This window comes from Grampus griseus (assembly GCF_964374135.1).
Source record: "Grampus griseus genome assembly, chromosome: 15".
NCBI classification, from domain to species: Eukaryota; Metazoa; Chordata; class Mammalia; order Artiodactyla; family Delphinidae; genus Grampus; species Grampus griseus.
The window spans coordinates 45,963,490-45,984,714 of record NC_139009.1 but is presented as its reverse complement, the minus strand read 5'-3'; the positions used below and the strand labels follow the sequence as shown (position 1 = coordinate 45,984,714).

At 33.0% G+C, this 21,225-nt stretch overlaps 1 protein-coding gene across 2 annotated transcripts in view; it reads left to right on the top strand.

Annotated features, from left to right (window-relative positions):
• The window catches only part of PNPT1 (polyribonucleotide nucleotidyltransferase 1), a gene marked incomplete at its 5' end in the record, with an annotated part of 39,868 nt that extends 20,297 nt beyond the window's left edge, over positions 1–19,571 (top strand). For both annotated transcript variants that reach the window (XM_082671837.1, XM_082671838.1), the window contains 15 exons: positions 2,581–2,651; positions 4,412–4,448; positions 6,359–6,425; positions 6,511–6,600; positions 7,785–7,838; positions 12,133–12,239; positions 12,695–12,766; positions 12,857–12,920; positions 13,323–13,406; positions 13,749–13,832; positions 14,777–14,883; positions 14,972–15,027; positions 16,079–16,157; positions 18,072–18,119; positions 19,269–19,571. In XM_082671837.1, the coding sequence (XP_082527963.1) occupies positions 2,581–2,651; positions 4,412–4,448; positions 6,359–6,425; positions 6,511–6,600; positions 7,785–7,838; positions 12,133–12,239; positions 12,695–12,766; positions 12,857–12,920; positions 13,323–13,406; positions 13,749–13,832; positions 14,777–14,883; positions 14,972–15,027; positions 16,079–16,157; positions 18,072–18,119; positions 19,269–19,427 (1,179 nt within the window). In that variant the 3' untranslated portion in view covers positions 19,428–19,571. The remainder of the gene's footprint in view (positions 1–2,580; positions 2,652–4,411; positions 4,449–6,358; positions 6,426–6,510; positions 6,601–7,784; positions 7,839–12,132; positions 12,240–12,694; positions 12,767–12,856; positions 12,921–13,322; positions 13,407–13,748; positions 13,833–14,776; positions 14,884–14,971; positions 15,028–16,078; positions 16,158–18,071; positions 18,120–19,268) is intronic.
• Positions 19,572–21,225: the final 1,654 nt, after the last annotated feature.

The following is a 21,225-nucleotide window of genomic DNA, read 5'->3' as shown; positions in this document are numbered from 1 at the left end:
CTTCTATTAACTTTCTAGTTTTAGCTATTAAATTTAGACTATTAATCTATCTTGGAGTTTATTCCTATACAAGGTATTAAGTAGAACTCTCCAGAGTGAGCCAATTTTGCAACACTGTTTACTAAAAATTCATTTTTTTCCCATTGATTTGTAATGTTACCTTATCATATTCAAAGTTTATAAATACATGTTTGAACTATACTCTCTTCCATTGTTCTGTGAGTTAACCTGGGCCAGTGTCAGACTGTTTTAATTATTATAGTTTTGGGATATATTTTAAAATCTGAGGGGCAAATCCCTTTTTATTCTTCCTTCTCTTCCCACCCCAAATTGTCTTAGCTCTTCTGTTACATTTGTTCTTTCATTTAAATTTTAGTATCACGTCAAGTTCTGAAAAAAATCTTTCTATCCAATACGATTTAGACTGGTTTTGCACTAAATTTACGGAATGAGTAAAAAATGATATTTTTACAATTTCAATCACAGTCTTTACAATAAATATAGTGTACCGCTCCTTTGATTTGGGTTTTCTTTTATGGCTTTTAATAAAAATTTTAAAAAATAACTCTATTAAATTTTGTATACTTTTGTTAGCCCTTCTGACAATCTGTCTTTTAACTAGAGTGTTTAGTCCATTAATGTTCAATTTAATTTTTTGAGTTTAGTCTCATTTTATTATTTGTTTTTGTTTAGCCCCTGTGTTTTGTTTTTCTATTCTTTCTGCCTTTTTAGATTAATTGAATATTTTTTAGATCTCCATTTGAATTTGTTTGCTTTTTAGCTATACCTCTGTGTTATTTTACACTGGTTACTACAGAGAATACAGTATACATTCTTTTCACAGTCTGTTTACAGTTAGTTTTTTTCACTTCACACAAAATGAGTAAAGTTTGCAACCACTTAGGTCCATTTGCCCCTCCTTCCATCCTTTATACTGTAGTTGTCTTATGAGTTACATCTACATGTACTGTAACTTCACAAGGCAACATTATAACATTTATTTTAAACAGTTACATACTTAAAGAAGAGGGAAAAGATAGTCTTTTATATTGACCCACATATTTACCATTTCTGATGCTTTTTTATTTCTTCCTGAAGATCCAAGTTTCCATTTAGTATTATTTTGCTTCAATCTGACAGGACTTCATTTAGTATTGTCCTATGGATGTTCTGATAACAAATTCTTATTTTTCATTTATCTGAAAATGTCTTTATCTTTTTACAAAGAATCTTTTGCCAGAATATAGATTCTGGGTTGATGCTTTCTTCTTTCAGAACTTAAAGAAATGGTCTACGGTTTTTTGTTCTCCTTTTTTTTCTGATGAGAAATCAGGGCTCATTCAAATCATTGTTCCCTGTATGTTATTTTTTGTTTTCAACTGGGTGCTTTCAAGATTTTCTGTCTTTGGTTTCAGCAGTATGACTATGAAAAGTGTGGTTTTCTTTTATTTGTCCTACTAAGAGTTTCTTGAGCTTTAAACCTATAAATTTGTATCTTTCATCAAACTTGAGAAATTTCAGCTGTAATTTCTTCAAATTTTTTTCTATCTTATTCTCTCTTTTCTCTCATTCTGGGGTTGCAAGTACATATATTTAGTCCTTTTGATATTGTCCCACAGGTCCTGGAGGCTATGTTCTTTTTTCCCTCCCTCGTTCTGTAGAGTGGGCAATTTCTTCTAATCCATCTTCATGTTCACTGACTCTTGCCATCTTCTTTCCATTATGATTTATTTTTCAGTTCTAGAATTTCTGTTGGTTCTTTTTTATGTCCTTGAATATAATTATGATAGCTATTGAAAATCCTTGTCTGTTAATCCAACATCTGAATCAGCTCAGGGTCAGTCTCTATTCATTTTCTTTTCTCTTGAGAATGGGCCCCATTTCCTGTTGTTTTTTTTCTTGTAGGTTGTATCCTGGATGTTGTGAATGATACATTGTAGAGTCTTTGGATTATGTTATGTCCCTACAGTCTTCTTAGATTAACCTTATTTTTTTTCTCCCCCAATTTTAAGCAGTTAGTTTTATTGGCTGAACCTTTATTGAGGATTCGTTTAGGGTCAGGTTTTAAAATATTCCTCTTCCTGTCCTCCTCCCCCAGCACTCCCTAGTGCTTTACATATGTAGTCTATGTGATATTAGACTTCTGGATTATTGAGATTTACACATAATATTTATAATGTGTAAGTAATATAATTTCTAATGTTTATGGAATGAATAAATGTTTACTGTACTTTGGCAAGCTTTGAATAGAATGTACTTATCTCATTTCTTTAAAAGCTAAGTGGGTTCTTCAAATGTTTTTAGTTTTCATCTTCGTTGTTAGTAAATTAAAGCCTGAGGAATTTTTTCTTTTTTTTAAAGAAGATGTTGGGGGTAGGAGTTTATTTATTTATTTATTTTTGCTGTGTTGGGTCTTCGTTTCTGTGCGAGGGCTTTCTCTAGTTGTGGCAAGTGGGGCCCACTCTTCATCGCAGTGCGCAGGCCTCTCACTATCACAGCCTCTCTTGTTGCGGAGCACAGGCTCCAGACGCGCAGGCTCAGTAGTTGTAAGCCTGAGGAATTTTATTTCTTCTTTTTTAGGTGCTATGTACTGTTACATTTGATTCATTAGAATCCAGCATTAAATCAGACCGAATTATAACAGCTATAAAGTAAGTTATGTTTTTGGGTTATGATGTTACAATATATAATTCATGTGGTATATTATTATTCATTATTCTTAAAACCTGTATCTCTGTACTTCATTTTTCTATTTACATAATAGTGATTTCAAGGGTTTTTTTGTGCTGTATTTGTCTCCTAACTCATTTGTTAGAACAAGTTTTGGTAAAGCATTTAATTCTTTTTAATATGGGTACATTTAGTTTATTATCTCTAAAACCATTCCTCTGGACAGATTTCCTGGGTAATCTTGAATGGATAGGTTTTTCTATTGAATATTGTAAACAACAGAGCAAATAAATAATAAGCAAGAATCCCAGTTCCCAAAAAGAATCTGGAAGTTGTTGAAAGAAAAAACCTTATCTAATCCCAAAGCACATTTGAATTTGTGTTAAAAAAAAAAAAATACTTGGTTTTCCTCCACTGTTCCTAAAAAGTCAGCAGTAAAATCACGTTGATCAATTTTAGATGATGAGAATCTATATTACAGTCCCCACCAGCATTTATGCATCAGAGTTCTGGAACTCACAGCCACAGATCTTCCTCAGTGCCTAACAGGGTTGCTTCCCTTTCCTTTATTAAGGGTCTCAGAAGACCAAAGGACTCTGCCTCCCTCTTCCTTCTGCCCAACTGATGATGATAATCCCCAGTATCTTCAGGATAGCATCACTAATTGTTTTTCATGTACCTAATAAAAATAACAGGTGTATGTATAAGACTTGTATGTTCATCATAATCATAATTCTTTGTGGTGGGGGAGCTCTTAAACTTTTGTATTTTAAATTCCCATCTAGACCAAAACATGGTTGCCCTATCCTTCTTCATTTTGACTCCTTCTAAGAGGCAACACAGCTTCATAAGAGTGTGCAGTGGGTTTGGCCAGCATACCTCTCTGTGTTCTAGTCCTAAGTCTATAAGGGCATACACATCACTGAACCACGCTGGTCTTTGGTTTCCTCATCTTGTAAAGTGCAGGTACTGGGCTAATGATCCCTCACCTCCTCTCTAGCCCCTAAACCTATGATTCCTTTAGTCTTCTGAAGGTGTCTGGTTTTTGAATTTCTTTCCCCAAGGCTGTAATTTATGGTTGTGCAGATTCAGCCCTAGCCCAGGACTTTCTAAATCCTCTGTACAAGAGGTGCCTTTTGTAATCCCACTCAAAGGGGACACTGTTTGTGCCAAGAACCTGTATATGCTTGTCTTTTCCTCAGTTAAAAATAAATCTGGTTTCCTGCTTCCAGAAATTTTGTTCCTTCTCATGCTTATTCTCCCCATTATTCTAGATTCAGTCATAACAGTTCTCTTTTCAAACCCTGAAAAAAATCTTTGCTTGTCAGATCTCCTGATTGCTCTCAGCTATATCATTTCAGTTACTGATCTTCATTTCACATGTTTGACTGGGAGGAAGATCATAACTCTGAGATTTAAGTAATGTGTTTATATTTAGGATTCTCACTATGTATTAATGCTTTAAAATGCATCTGTTGTCTTAGTATTCAAATCTGGATATCTAAGTGCTTTATTTTAAGCAAAATTGTTTTCTTAAATCTGTGTAGAATTCATTCAGAAGCCCCAGAAAAAAATACTGTTTCTGACATTCATCCTTCTAATTCTTCTGGTATTCAATTTCAGACCAACTCTCCTTAATAACCAATTGTTTCTTAAATCTCCCTTACATCTTTTTTAGTTGTTTATTGAATAAACCTGTATCTGTGTGATTTTTTTTTAATATTATGCTTTTTGTTTGCAGTGGGATAAAAGATAAAAATTTCATGCTTCACTATGAGGTAAGATGAATTTTTCCCCAATATTTTATTATGAAAGATTTCCAGAATACAGCAAAGTTGAAAGAATTTTACAGTAGATACCAGTATATCTACTACCTAGGTTCTACCATTAACATTTTACTATGCTAGTTTTATCATATGTCTATCACTGTTACTTTATTGCTTACAGAAGCGATTTAGAGAGACAAGTAGTAGCTTTCCAACCAACAGCTTTCTGTCTGAGTCATACATAAAAGTTAAAGTATAGTAGAGAGTACTGTATTGGTCAAGAAAGAGTTGTAACTGTTCACATGTGTTTCAGACAAGTGGGGCTTTTCAAATACCTCAACTGACAAATCACCATCTCCCTTTAGTTCATTTAAATGTTCATATTTTTACTCATTTGATTAGTAGTAAAAGAACTGAGGTATTTAATGTTAAACTACTTTATATGAAATCATTACATATAATTGAGTTTGGGATTGACTTTATTCAAAAGTAATCCTAAGGAACCAGATACAACACAACCATATAGCACTTTAGTTTTAGTATTTGAAGCATACATGCTGGGGGGCTAGTGTAACATAGCAGGTCTTTTGAGTGGCCATTGTTGATTGCCCAGAATCCCAACATCTCAGTTTTGTTGAATCTGCTATAGTTAATAGAGAACATTTCATGTAAAAAAAAATATGCTAGAGAATATCCATAAACCTGGAGATTCTCACAGGTTTTAAGTCCCAATATCCTGTTTTGGATATAAACATGCTACAGAAGCCACAGAGGAATAGTAATTGATAAGGCACATCCTTTGTCAAGAGCTGAAGAGCACATGGCAATCTTTAAAAAAGGGCACCTGTGAAAAATGCAGCTCTAGCTGATTATTAGGGAAAGAGGTGAGAGCGGGGGCAAGAGAAAGATATGGGCCGTTATTGCTGTATTGTCCCATTTTTTAAAAACCTTTTTATCATAAAATACAGATACTGAAAACCATATAAAACAAAGGATGACTTAATGGGTTTTTATAAGACAGACACCCTTGTAACCACCACCCAAGTCACAGTATAGAATGTTGCCAGTCACCCCAGAAGCTCCTCCATGTTTTTCATCCCAGTCTTAATACCCTTCTTCCCCTGAAAATAACTACTCTCCTAAGTTTTATAGTAATCACTCCCTTGGATTTTTATTGCACATCCCTAGGTACTATAGTGTAGTCTGGTCCATTTTTTTTTAAATTTGGTATCTCTTTGTCTCTTTTAATCTATAGGTCTCTCCTCTATCACATTCTTTTCTTTACAGTCTCCCTGTTGAGGCCGCAGAGCCATCTGACCTGTAGTGCTCCCCACAGTCTGGGTGCTCCCCACACTCATGGTGCAGTTCAGCACGTTCCTCTCTGTTTCTGTCTCCTGCAAATTGACTGCTAGATCCAGAGGCTTTATCAGATTCATGTTCCATCTCTCCTTTTTTAAAAACATTCCAGATTTTATGGGAAATTTCTCAATTTTTTAAATGACTGCAACTAGTTCACATTCTTTTAAGACGATATATTGATCAAATAAAATGGTTTGCAACCCCTGGCTAAGGTAAAACCCTTATTGAAAAAGATCTGTTTCCTCAATATGCATTTTTTAAAAATACGTACATTTCTTGTATTACAAAAGTAAAGTATTTTGTTATTGTTAACAATTTAAACGTTATAGAAATTTGTGGTGTAAATCCCCATAACCATCCATTTCCCACCGCAGGTCACATAAACACTAGAAATAGGTACTTTTAGCAATTTGGTATATGTTTTAGATGTCCAGACATTTTCTGTGTGTATATGAATGTACTTTTTTATTAACAAAAATGAGATTCTACTGTTTTGTAACTTATTATGTATATGGGATATCTTTCCATGTCATTTGTATATGTACGTGGTTTTTGTTTTTAAGTTTCCTCCCTACGCAACTAATGAAATTGGCAAAGTCACTGGTGTAAATAGAAGAGAACTTGGGCACGGTAAGTACAAATCTGTATATGTACATGGTATTCTTACAGAGACTTAGCATATTTTTTTTGCTTATTATTTTCTATTCTGATTTAGGTGCGCTTGCTGAGAGAGCTTTGTATCCTGTTATTCCTAAAGATTTTCCTTTCACCATAAGAGTCACATCTGAAGTACTAGAGTCAAATGGTATGGTTTTGAAATATATTTTTCCTAGTCAAAAAGAACAGACTCCCTGTTATAGTTTTAGCTTTTCATAAATAATGTTACATTACATTTATTACTACAGTACCCAACCCACTGCAAGAGAAAAATGTGTTTAATCATATACTTATCTGAATCTCTGTTCTTCACTAATGAGCTCTTTTGAAAACAATATAATATAAAACAAATATTTCTCTTTATGTGTCTTTTACAATAGATCCAGTTTGGGTTATTTGTTTTATTTTTATAAACAAGCCACAGAGCAAGGCCAGCTTGGAGAGAGGAAGGGAAAAATATATAGTGAGCCATTAAGCAGGGAATACCTGTCATATATCACAGATATAAGTAGATATCACAGAGAGAGACTGGGCTAAAAGGTCAAATTTATTTTTTGTTTCAAAGGAAATTCTTTTTTTTTTTTTTTTTTCTGGCAGGGCTGTGCGGCTTGTGGGATTTTAGTTCCCCAACCAGGGATTGATCCCAGGCCCTCGGCAGTGAGAGAGCACGGAGTCCTAATCTCTGGAATGCCAGGGAATTCCCAAAAAGTCAAATTTAAATTAAAAATCAGTCCACAGATCAAGGAAAGGTGATATAATCATTAAAGGCAGAAAGAGCATGTGGTTCTCAAACATGTAGCAGACATAGATCAGATGTTCATAGATATTTTTAAAAAAACACCAAAGGTCAGAATTTAAACTAGAGACTTTCTGTTCTCTACTGGCTGTGACTAGGCTATAGCTAATGGTCCAGTGAGAGAGCTATAGCCCGGTATCTTTAACTGCCTTCTCATTAAGCAACAGAAGAGGCATGCTGTTTTTTCTGGTAGGTTTCTTAGAATCAGAATCTCTAGCACTGCTATCCAGTAGAACTTTCTGTAGTGACAGAAATTCTCCCTCTCTGTGCTGTCCAGCTGAGGGACTGAATTTATTTCAAATAATTTAAATTTAGTGGCCACATGTTGCTAATGGCTATCATATTGGACTGTGCAGCTCTGCAGTTTGTGGTTTAGGAAAGGTTGCCTTAAATGCTTTTAAAAAGAAGGAAGGAAAGAATATTGAATATTTAAATTATAAATGAGTATTTGTAAGGAAATAACCAGTAGTAGCAATATTCTACATTTAACAAAAATCAGTATTAAAGCAAGTATTTTTATTTCTTTCTTTGTATAGGATCATCTTCTATGGCATCTGCATGTGGTGGAAGTTTAGCTTTAATGGATGCAGGTAAAAGAGTTATGACTCAAAACTACCAAAGCTTATTTACATACATATACTTGATTAGTATAAAATACAGGATTTTTTTAAATTGAATTTTAGTAAGACTTGAAGAAGTCAGATTACAGATTACCAAACCTGGCCAGAAGGAAGATAGTTACAAAGTACAGCTTCAACTATACAGGTATCTGCTGGAATTCTTATTCTTGGCTAAAAGCAATACACTGAAATTATTTACTTGGTGACCCCGCAGGCTTTCTGAGAACTGTGCAATTGATTCCATTCACTAAGGAAGTTTGGATTAGCAAGCAGGAGTATTAGGACCCATAAAGGAAAGTAACTATGTAGTCTTTCAGTTGATTTATGCAAGCCCTGAAAAGAACAATGCCACTCACAGAAGAGTACACAGAACTTCAGGATAAGAAGGAAGACTGCAAGTGATTCAGTATAATCTCTGGATCTGAAACACCAAAAGGGAAAGAGGCAACATGTTAAGAGACTCTGAAAACAGTATCTGCCAGTCACCAATGATGCTATTCAAGAAGAGAAAAGGAAACTAAAGACACTCAAGAGGCCACACAAAGAGTTCCCTATAAGTTCATACATTTACAGTACAGAAAAACAGAAGGATAGAAAGGATAACATAACCAAGGATGAAATGAAAGAATGGTATAAATGTATAATACCATTTCTAAAAAGATTAAAACTTAAGCCAAAGCAAAAAAGCTAAAGCCAATTAAAGGCACTTTTCTAGTTGTGTTCAGTGGAAGGAAAACATAATCTGATATTTAAGGTAGCTGGTAAAATACCATTTCTATTTTCACCTTCATGCATTCATTCAACAAATCTTTATTGTATGCTACCTCTGTGCCAAGCACTGATCTAAGCTCTTGGGACACAGTGGTAAACAAAACGAAGTTCCTGTCCTCATGGAGGTTGCATTCATCACTCTTATAATCTCGTATTGGAAAACACAGAACAAATCCTGAAAAAGGTGAACTGAAAGATAAAATAAAAGATCGTAAGAGAGTCTTTAACTGCTTTAAATGAATTCAGATCGTTAGGTCTAGACAAAAACCCATCCTAAGTAATGATGAGAACTTCATCATAAGATAACTGAACCAATTTGGCAGTATTGGAGAAATCATGGAGATTAGTATACCAACGACACAAAGAATTCTTACTTTGAAAAATAAGAAATGTATTTTCTGTAAAGTATAACCCAGTGAACTTGACAGTGACCCTTGGTAAGACTCTTAAATGGTAAAAGAACAGTGTATAAGTATTTTAAGAAAAGAACCAGAAGAGACTCATTTAAAATAAGTCATGCCATAGTAAACTCATTTTCTGTTTTTGAAAATATTACTAGGTTTAGAGTAGAGAGGGAGGGTGCTGCTTGTGCAGTGTGTCTAGAGTTCACCGTGGCAGTTAATGACCTTGGCAGTAAATGATGCAGAAATTGCGAACGGGTAATAAGTATACCATTTATAACTGGTTGAAGGATGAGCAGCCAGGACTGGATAATCTGATGGGTAGGTTGGAGAGGGGTCTCAAGTAGAATACTTGAAGCTGCTCCATCCTAAACCCTGTCCCCTTCAATGTTTTTTGTTATTGACTTGACTAAGGACACTGGCCTTCCAATAAAAAAGATACTGATAAAAAGGAGTATGTGACTGATATGTTAAATGACAGTTTTTAATCTCTAAAAAAAAATGTTGACAAGATAAAAAAATATGGAGCCAAATAGAAAAAAAATTTGACAAGAATAAATGTCAAATTCTGTGAGAAGAGCCAACAAATGGTATTTGATTCAAACACGAGTGCTTGCCATGTCCTACATCAGACACTGTCTATGCTCCAGGGATACAAATGGTACCCAGTTTTTAAAAAATTTTCAGGAACAAAAACAAAGATAAAGATACTAACATATCAAAGAGATAATACAAATATGTACAATATGGATGAAGAACTAGGTTGAACATAATTGGCTTCATAGAGACAGCGACATTTCATCTGGGTTTAAAGGTTGAGTGGTTGTTGACCAGGCATATTATCAGCAGGGCCCGTATTTCATGTGAAAGGAACAACATACGCAAAGTTATGAAACAGTATAGTGTGTTCCTGAAATGTATTTGAAAGAAGTGATGATGTAATAAACTGGGACCAGATTTCAAAGATCATTATTACATTAAGGAGTTTGAACTTTTAAAGCTAGTATCTCCCAACTCAGTATTCCATAAAATAGAGTACAACAGGATGTTGATTATTGTATACTGTGGAAAAAAAATGAGTTCTAAAGTAGGTTTGCACAGGGTTAAGCAAGTGTGTTTAATATGGTTTAAATAAACTTAAAAATGTTAATGTGAATATTGAATCTCTAGGAGCAGGATATGTACTATTTCCCAAACTTTTTTGACCACAGAACTTAAATAAAAAATTCCTGGAAGCAGGTAATAGGGAATTTGAAGGATTTTATGGAGAAGAGTGGCATGATGCGAATCTGCTTTTTTTCTTTTGGGGGTAGTTTTTCCTAGCTTACATGAGAGCCCTAGGGGATGTGGTGGGAGAGAACAGGAGCTGGGGTGCGGGTGGGGTTACTAAAATCTAAAAAACTGGACAGGGAAACTGCTGCCAGGGCAAGAAATAATGTGGACTTGGAATAAAGGAGTCGAAATGGATATTTCAGAATCCAGGACAATTTTTTTTTTTAATTTAGAGGATAAACTAATCAGATCTTTGTGACTTGATAGTGTATAGGAAATGAGGAAAGACGTGTTGATTCTAGTATGAGTGTCTTATTGCTTTCAAACAAGACAGGGAATGCAGGAGAGAAGGGATTTATTGGGGGTGATTAAATTTAGAATATAATTGTATATATATATATTTAAGATGTGTTGGGGACATTTAGCTGGAGATGTCCAATAGGCAGATGGGCTATACAGATCCAGGGTTTAGCAAAGAGAACTAGGCAGGAGGGATAGATTTGTAAGTCATCAACGTTGTAGGTGACAGTTAAAACTGGGCATATGTGAGATTGCTTAGAGAATATGAAATGAGGTCTCTGTCACACTCCTTTATACCACATAAGTTCCAAGTGATCAAAACTTTAAACTTTTTTTTTTAATTAAAAAAGGAAGATTTTATGAAAATCTTGAACAGAGAAAACCTTTCTAGGGAATTCCCCCGAAGTCCAGTGGTTAGGACTCAGTGCTTTCACTACAGTGGCCTGGGGTTCAATCCCTGGTCAGGAAGCTAAGATCCCACAAGCCACAGGGCACAGCCAGAAAAAAAAACAAACTTTCTAAGGAAAATCCAGGAACCATGATTGCATATAAAATCCTCTACAGAAAAAAAAAAAATTACAATAAAGTCAACAAACTAGAAAATAATATTTTATATTACATTTCATATTTATATTTTATTTACCATAATATTCTATATATTTAACAAAGATCTGTCCATATTAAAAGAGCTCTTACAAATCAATAAGAAAAAGACTAACAACCACGTAAAAAAATGGTTGAAGGCCATGAATAGGCAGTTCACAGAAAAAGAAATAAATGGTTTAAAAACATGAAAAAAAGTTCAACTTCACTCAAACAGAAATCAAGTTAAAAACAATAAGCTGCCATCTTTATCATTCAGATGGCAAAGGTCAAAAGATTTGACAAAAATTAACAAGAATATAGAATAGCAGGTACCCTCATATACTGCTGGTAAAAGTATAAAATGCTACACACTGTGGAAGACAGTTTGACACTATAACAAATTCACACACCCTTTGACTCAGTAACCCCACTTCTATTGTACAGCTTATAAACACATACAGGGAGTACTCTGCAGCCATTCAAAAGAATAAGGTAAAGTAAAGAAAAGATTACACTCACATTTTTACTCCCTCAGTATAATTTTCTGGGAGGATATACAAAAAATCTAATAGTGTCTGTCACGGGAAGGTGGACTAAAGGGCTCAGGCTGGAACGATTTAACAAATACATGATTACTTTTCAAAAAAAAAAAAAATAAGGCACCAAAAGCAAAGGGCAAAGAAATGGATTACTTTAAGAGTTAAGTTTGCTATTATTAGAGAGGTTTTTGTTGAGAACAAAATTAGAATTATGTTAAGGAGCTTTTATTATATGTTAAAGAGGAAAGGAGATAGTCATATGATTTATTAAGACCTGTACTCTAACTTAGTTTTGGTAACTGTCAATTTAGAACACCATCCAATGTCAAAATAAGATGAATAACCTATGTTAGGCGGATGTACACACTGCACACAAGTTCTCTTTCTCAATTATAGGAGTTCCAATTTCATCTGCTGTCGCAGGTGTGGCAATAGGATTGGTCACCAAAAACAATCCTGACAAGGGTGAAATAGAAGATTATCGTTTGCTGACAGATATTCTGGCAAGTATATTCACATTTTCAGATATTTAATGGCGAAGATTATACACACTTTACAAGCATAGTGTGCTTAGAAGAATGCTAGTGCTGGAGAAATAGAAGTCCTTGTTCTTACTTTCCTCTTCTGCATATTTGCCTTGGATTTTATAGAATGTGAGTTAAAAATAAATATTACAGTATAAGTATCCATAATGGCTCACTTTAGGATGATCATAAATTAATCCTTATGCATTTATGGGGGGGAACATGATCTGAAAATAAAGTGATTTTCTAATGAAATATTTATAACTTAAAAAGCCACAAATTGAAAGCAGTAGTTAATATACAGGTATTTTTTTGTGTATAATCCTAAAGGACATGGTTTACTTATAAAGCTATTTTTAAAAATTCCTCTATAGTGACTATGGTGAATTTCACTTTTGTTTAAAATTATATCATAATTTGTTAAATTCTTTAAGGGGATTGAAGATTACCATGGTGACATGGATTTCAAGATAGCCGGCACTACTAAGGGAATAACTGCATTACAGGTATTTTAAAACCCATTTTGTTTCACTTTAAAATATTTAAATAAGGTCATAAATCAATATTTACATAAATTTTCGGCTTTTCCATATTAGGCTGACATTAAATTACCTGGAATACCAATAAAAATTGTAATGGAGGCCATTCAGCAAGCCTCAGGTAAGCCAAGCCAGTGTGCCTGATTCTCCTTTTTTCATTGTCTTTGTGTTAATGGGAACTATAATTCCCGTTAGGCTTATTATTAAAAATAGGCTTATTATAAAATACTGCTTTAGAAAATGAAATTTAATGTAACAACCTAGATCAAGAAGTATTAAGTTACTGGGTACATGACTAATCATGAATGTGGAAAACCAGTGAAAATTCAGTTTTTACAAAAGGACTCCCCGAGATAGGACTGGAGAAGGGAATACAAGTAGAATTGTTAAGGTAATTGGGATGTAAAGAACTTTGATTATTAAGCTAAAGAGTTTGGATCCTACTTCATAAAACTAATACTGCTATATCTGATCACATTTATTTTATACAGTTATAATTTTATTATGTTTTTATCTCTTCAAGTGGCAAAGAAGGAGATATTACAGATTATGAACAAAACTATTTCAAAACCTCGAGCATCTAGAAAAGAAAATGGACCTGTTGTAGGTAATACATTAAAATTACTGATTTCATGATAAGGTAAACATATGAAAGTACATTGGTATTTAAAATTTTTTTTAAATCCATACACAAAACAAAAAAGTCAAATGCTTTTATAGTTAAAATACTTTAAATTTGAGGGGATATTCTTAGATGTTAGAATTGTTTTTAGTCACATAGCAAATTGTTTTTCTATATTTCATGCTGAAATATTTTTACATGTGTCTAGACCAAGTCTTGAGTGACCAGTACATGTTTTAGGTTCATAAATATATGTGTGTGTGTGTGTATGTGTGTGTATATATATATATTTAAATAATTTATATTTTTGTCTGTACTACATTTCAGAAACTGTTCAGGTTCCATTATCAAAACGAGCAAAATTTATTGGACCAGGTGGATATCATTTAAAAAAACTTCAAGCTGAAACAGGTAAGAGTTGTATGACGTTTGGGATTTTTTATTTAATGCTAGGTCAGGTAAGTTTGCCATTTCACCTCTATTGTGTTTCTCAAAAAATATGTTTGAGAAATGAGAGACAGATATAACATTGACATCTCAATGAGATGAAAAAAGGATGTAACGCTGACATGTCTTTACTGTAAGTTTTCTATGTATGCCTCATAATAAATTAGCAAACGATCATCTTTATATTCAAGAAGACTGACTTAGAATTCATCAGTTTTTCTTCAACATTTTAAAATCAAACATTTAGAAAAATTACTTTTTCACTTTAGAGGAGTTTTGCTTTAATTTTTCTTATTATGAGTTCTGCTATTTTTCACTTAGTCTTATTTATTTAGACTCTTATTTAAAGGGTATGTGTAGAAGTAGTATGCTTTACAATTTGTTTTTTTCTGGAATCAATCTTTGGGTTACATAGTACTTACCAGATTTGAGGTTACTGAAGGAGAGCGAGAAGTAGAGTCACCTTGGGCAGTTCTCAAGATTGAGAAACGGACATGATTTTGTCCCTCATCCATCTGTTCACCACTCTAAAGAGTAAGAGGGAGAAAGAAGAAAAGGTGAGGAAAGGGTTCTAGTATAGTTTCTTCTCATAATTAAGAGTGCAAAACCAGACTCTCCAAAATAAGAACTTATATGCTTTCTCCCACCAGATTGTGGGCTCCCAGAAAGTAGGGACATTGGCTCACTGTTGTATCCCCAGGGCCTAGCACAGTGTTGGATACATAGTAGGTGTGCAGTGTGTATTTGTTGGTAAATGAACCCCTTCATTTCTAAAGCAGTGATTAAGCATAGCACAACCCTGCCCAGCTACTTCCAGGTCATTCCCCTGCTCTCACATCTACTTTTATGACTATTCTCCAATGGAATGAGCAAGTTAACTTTAATATATAAAATTATTTTTTTTAAAGGAGTAACTATTAGTCAGGTGGACGAAGAAACATTTTCTATATTTGCACCAACACCCAGTGCCATGCATGAAGCAAGAGACTTCATTACCGAAATCTGCAAAGATGATGTAAGAATAGATCTTTTAATAGTCAGTTTTTTTCTACTTTTTGTTGCTGTTCTCTTTTTGAATCTTACGGCTTATTTTGCACTTACAGCAAGAGCAGCAATTAGAATTTGGAGCAGTATATACCGCCACAATAACTGAAATCAGGTAATATCAACTAAAATGCTGTGCTGGTTTTTATAAGATTTATATTACAAGCTCATGTTAACTTCACATTTGCATTATTTACTTTGAAATTGTAAGATGTTTAGATTATATGTCAATTACCATATAATCATTATTTATTTTTAACATAAAATTTATTTTCTGCACCAGTTTGTAGATTTTCACTAACATGGTTCTGTGATTATAATTATACTAATATATTCTTCTAACTGAATTGTCTTCTTTAACCAAATTTCCCACCATTTTAATCTTCCCAATAAACAGTAAACAAGCCCCAAATAGACTTAGCAATATTTCCTTTTTCTTTTTTTTTTTTTTTTGGTAGTTTCTTGTTTGTCTGTTTTAAAGATAGTACTACTTAAGGCCTAAGTAGTGCACTTTTTTTAAATGGCAGTTTCAACCTCAAATCATTTTTTAAGCAGCTAAAAAGATTGCATTTTCTGAGTCAGAAAATTCCCTTTTTAAGAAAAAAAAATTATCAGATGTAGCATGCATGTTCAGAACTATTTGAAATGAATTATAAAAGGCAATGGGATAATTTGTTTAATATCACAGGTGAAAACTAAGAAATGAGATGGTTTATTTTAGTAGATTAAAGAAAAAAAGGAAGATAAATTTTTTAATGAAATAAGTATGCCATTTTATGTAACCCCCTTCCTTAAATCACTCCTTAATAGGTTGATGATAATTCTACACTTATTTTAAAATATTTAGTGTCATTTCAAAACTTTTTGGAAAATATTATGAAGAGAAATATAAAAGAATATATATTCCGAAAGCTTTAACCAGCATATTTTTTCCTTTATCTTTTCTCTGTCCTTTGGTCTATAAGTATTTAAATATAAAGTGTATTTTCAATTGGAAAAATAAGTATCCCTCTTAGATACTTTTTATAGTTACAAAAACATGTACTGGAGAGGGGTTTTTATGTGTTTTTTTACTTTGTTCTCCTATGAAAACATAATCACAGTTTAATTATCAGTAGATAATAGAGTTATTTATTGCTCTAACCAGGCTTATTTCCTTTTCATAGAGACACTGGAGTAATGGTTAAACTATATCCAAATATGACTGCAGTACTACTTCATAACACACAACTTGATCAACGAAAGGTAAAAACAAGAAAGGCATAGTTGATTATTTTAAAAACTGCCTTAAAATAACCATAGTGAAATTACCTAGGTTGATGAGGATTGTACATCTTGTCCACTACTAGCCTAAATACAAAAACAAAACCAAAAAGACAGAGATACTGCTGTTTTACACTGTTTACCAGATAATATTTCTCTTTCCATGATGGAATAAAAACATTCTTGAGTGTTTTATGATACAATAGCCTCTAGAGTTAACACATAGCAGTTAGTAAAAATATCTAGTTACAGCCCTGTTTTCCCAATTTTCCTGACCAGTCAATCATGGAAAGATAATTCTTAGGATGTTCTTAGTCTTTGTTGTAGTCTATACATTTGGAAGACCATTATGAAACCAATATGAAACCATTCAAGAATACTATGGGGGCAGAGAAAGAATAGGTCTGTTTTACCAAATATTATAAAGTAATACAGGATAAAACAGTATTACTGGCCCAGAAATAAACAACAGAAAATAGAGACCAGAAATAAACCCAGTTATATACATAAGAGTATAATACATACTAGAAGTTACATTTTTAGTCAGTGAAGAAACAAAGATTATTCAATAAATCATATTGGTACAGCTAGTTATCATAAAACAGGATCTTTCCTCTTTTTATACCAAAATCCCATTTGGATCAAGGAGCTAAATATAAAAAAGAAAACTTTTCTTTTTAAGGCAGTGAGGGCAGAAGAAGAAAATCTGGGCATTGGGAGGGGTGAGGGTTGAGGAAGGACACTAGAAGAAAATATGCATATTTAATAATCTTGGGACTGGGAAAATCTTTCTCAGCATGATATCAAAGCCAAAAATGTAAGTAAAGTGATAAAATTTGACCCCATGATATTTTTAAATTATGGCAAAACTACAGTAAGTTTGAAAGACAAGCAGCAACTTAGGGGAAAAACTGCTTATATGACAGAGGCTTCATATACAAAGGGCTTGTGTAGGTCAGTAAGAAAGATGAATATCAATAGGAAAATGAACAAAGAACATGGAAAAACTGTTTGTTGTTGTTTTTTTTAAGCTAACCAAGATATTCAGTATCAACAGCAATTTTTTAAAATGCAAATAAAGCCAAGTTACCATTTTTCAACTTTTCAGATAGTTGAAAATTCCCAATGTGCATAAATAAGAGTGTAGAGAAAAAATGGACACTGTCATACACTGCTGATAGGAATGTAAAGTGGGGCAAACTTTTTGGAGAGTGTTTGGTAAATATACAATTACCTTTGGACCTAGAAGTTCCACCACAAAGTTCCTCTCATACTTTGTTCTGAGAGGATAGACTATATGAATATATAATCACTGCAACACTGCAGTTTATTTTCCCTCAACTTTGTATTTTGAAACTTTTTTTTTTTTGAAACTTTTTAAACCTACAGAAAAGTTGAAAAAAATAATAGACCGAACACCCATATACCTTTCACCTAGATTCACTGATTATTAACATTTGCAACACTGGAATTTAAAATAAATTAAATGACCATCTTTAGGGGATTGGTTAAACAAATAATTTAATTTGAATATTCAATTATAATGCTTCATTTATTAATATGAAAAGATCTCAACATATTATTGAATAAAAATCTATATACTATAAAACAACAAGCTCAGTAAGGTCCATTTTTATAAATGCAAGACACACACTAAATAGCTATTTGAAGGGATACTCATTGGAGTGTTACCATTAGTTATCTACAAGCAGAGAGGTTTTGGATGATTTTTACTATCATCTGAATACTTCTGTATTATTTTAAATCTTTATAATTAACAGATTTTATAATCAGAAAAACCAATAAAGCTGTTTTCCACTTGGAAAAAAATGTGTACTACCATGGATAGTAGGTAATTATGCATGACCACTAATAGATTAACACGTTCTCTTTCAGATTAAACATCCCACTGCTTTAGGTTTAGAAGTTGGCCAAGAAATTCAGGTACTTGTATTCAACCTTTTAGCCTTAAAGTTGTAAATTATACTTGAAGTTTCAATTATTTGTTTCATCAAATAAGCTGAAAGAATCAAATCAACATCTGTGATTTATATTATTTATATGCTGTGCTTCTTTTTTAACTTTAGGGTTGCTTAAAACAGACTCATTAGGGATTTAGATACAATTCTTTCCTTCAAGGAGCTTACGGGTTAGTTAGGACAGTAGTCCCCTTTAGAGCTTTTAAAAATACATGAGCCAGTCAGGGATGGCTATGCAGAGTATTAGGTATAAGGTATTTGAGGAGTTGAGACTTTAATTGCTTCTATACTGCTTGAGGCTAAAAGTTCTTGAGTTTGATGAAAGCCATGATGTCAGTTCTAGAATTCTGATAACAAAATCGACCTTTTTTTTTTTACCTTTTTAATAGTCCTGTATGAGTAGATGAAAGAAGTGGTTGACAGTCTGGTTTTTTTTTGGCTGCACCACATTCTGTTCTAGTTGTTCCTGATACCCATGACCTGAGTAACTAAGACTTCTGGTTTATTCCCAATCTGTAGTCCCATTGTTCAAGTAGCCTCTAGAGAAAGATAAGAACTAAAACATAATCTCTCTGTATAAGATAGTTTTTAAGTCCCTTCTGATGTAAAAAGACAACCACATTTCCCCCTGACTTTCAATGTCTGTGTTCAAGCCAAATAACCTCCAGTGTGATAGATGGTCCTTTGAGTGTTAACAGTGAGTGACCTAAGCATAATCTTATATAGTTTGTAGCATACTTAGGCTCAGGAAGCCCTTATCTAGGTTCACAGACCATGGCTTTCACTGTTCTTCCAGTATAGGCACCTGGTCCGGAGAGAATAAGGCACAGATAAGTCTAACAGAAGATTATAATTGGGCAACTAAATCCCCTGTCTCTTCTTTTTTTATAATCACTACTTAACCAAATTATATTTATTAGCATATACCTCCAGTTAGCACTGAGCCATGATTTCAGTGAACAAGTGAAAATATTAAGCATTGCTTTATTTGGACCATGTAAGTTTAAATTAACATTTCAGGGAAAACCCCGAACGAACTTTTTGGCCAACCCAATAATTTGGGCATCAGTCAATGTGCTGTAACTTTTAAAGTATATTTGTTTTTTTAACACAGGTGAAATACTTTGGACGTGATCCAGCTGATGGAAGGATGAGGCTTTCTCGGAAAGTGCTCCAGTCTCCAGCTACAACTGTTGTCAAAACTTTAAGTGACAGAAGCAGTATTGTAATGGGAGAATCTATTCCACAGTCATCATTTAATTCTTCCCAGTGACTTTTTTTTTTTTAAGAATTCTAGAGTGATACTCTGTATAGCAAAATTTCAGTAGTATCTTCTAATGTGTAGATTTATATATAATATAAATGTATTCTAATGATTTATATTAAAATGCTCACTTTACGTGTTCCATTTTTTAATTCCGAATTACCTATATTACTCTTACTTACATTATAAATCAATACATATTACTAAAAGTAAGTCATTTATACGTCTTAGAAAAGACTACCCTTTAAATCTTGTACTTTTGAAATATCTGAAAAATTTAGAAATAATGGGTCACATTTGCTGCATGATGGATTTCTTCCTACATATTTTTCTTCTTCCTATACAGTAGTGAGTTTACTCTTAGCCATCTTATGGTTTACCTCTGCATAATAGCTTTACTTACCCACAGCTGTTTCACAAACTGAAACTTACCATATTCAAAACCAGTGCCTATTTCTTTAGTACAGTTACCAGATATAGTAAGGAGCTGAGGGAGCTAATTTGATCTAATTTTAATGATATACCACCTTTCAAATTGGTCACAAAACCATAAACATAGTGGAGTAAATATTATAAATGGGATCCTGTTGAGAATGAGGTAATACATTTTTCAAATTTAGAAAATACAGAAAAATAATTTACTCATCATATAGAACTAGGTCATTTTGTGTGTGTATGTTGCTAATGTATGGATGTTCTTGGTGGAAGGGATGGAGGAATCATGATTTTCAGTTAATAAGTAAATGTTTGAAACAGCCGTGTTTAGAGGCTATTGATATAATTATTAGTAATAGCTGTAAGATGATATTCATTCCCATTTTTTAATATATCACATTATAATTCCACAAAAAAAGTAAATGGTTCGTGGAAGTCATAATTTAGAATCTTCCTCCTTTTATAAATCTGATAAAATATTTGTAAATTCTTGACTCAGGGCTAACTAGTTCAGAAAATACTAAAAATGTAGCTGACCAAAGATTTTTTAAATGTGGGTATTTAAGTCAGTAAACATTGATTATGTATATGTATAGTATGTAAAATAGCATGACAGGCAATGTTGATATACTTTCTGAACTATTGAAGATCAACTGAAAATGAAAGATTAAATTTAAATTATATGCTTTGTACATTTCATTGTTCTATTTTATAATAGTGACAAAAAAAATTTTATTCTCACTTTGTCTTCTGTTTAAGACATAACTCTTACTGGTAGAATTTCAAAATTGTAATTTATGTTTTTCTTGAGTTTTAGATTTTATTTTTCAAAAAGACTCCCAGCTGCTAATAATATGGAAAAATAAAGCTAGTTCTTAAACTCTAGAGACCAGTAGTGCCACAAAGTGAAAATACAGGTCACTAACTACAAACCACGAAAAGGGTCTGTCTCATTTCCACTTAAATCAAGAGCGTACACTTTATGTCTGGACTTATTTTTCACATTCACATCTTGGTAGTTTTCCCTGCTTTCCAAAAAAGGTTTTCTATGAGGGCTATCATATGCTAAGATCTCTAAATTATAATGACTCAAATCAAATTGAGTTCCCATTTTGGTAGTTAGTGCAATATAGGTACTTAAAGACTTTTTCCTTTATAACCTTTGTTATTGATGTCTCCTTGCCCATAAATTACAGTTTTTTAATACATTTTTTCTTCTCTTATAGAATATCTTGAATTTCTAGATCTAACATCAGTATCTTTCTCAGTTCAGTTCAGCCAAGCATGGCATTCATTTATTCAACACTTACTATGTGCCAGGTACTATAATGTGTACAGCAGATGCATCAGTAAACAAAACAGATAAAGTTCC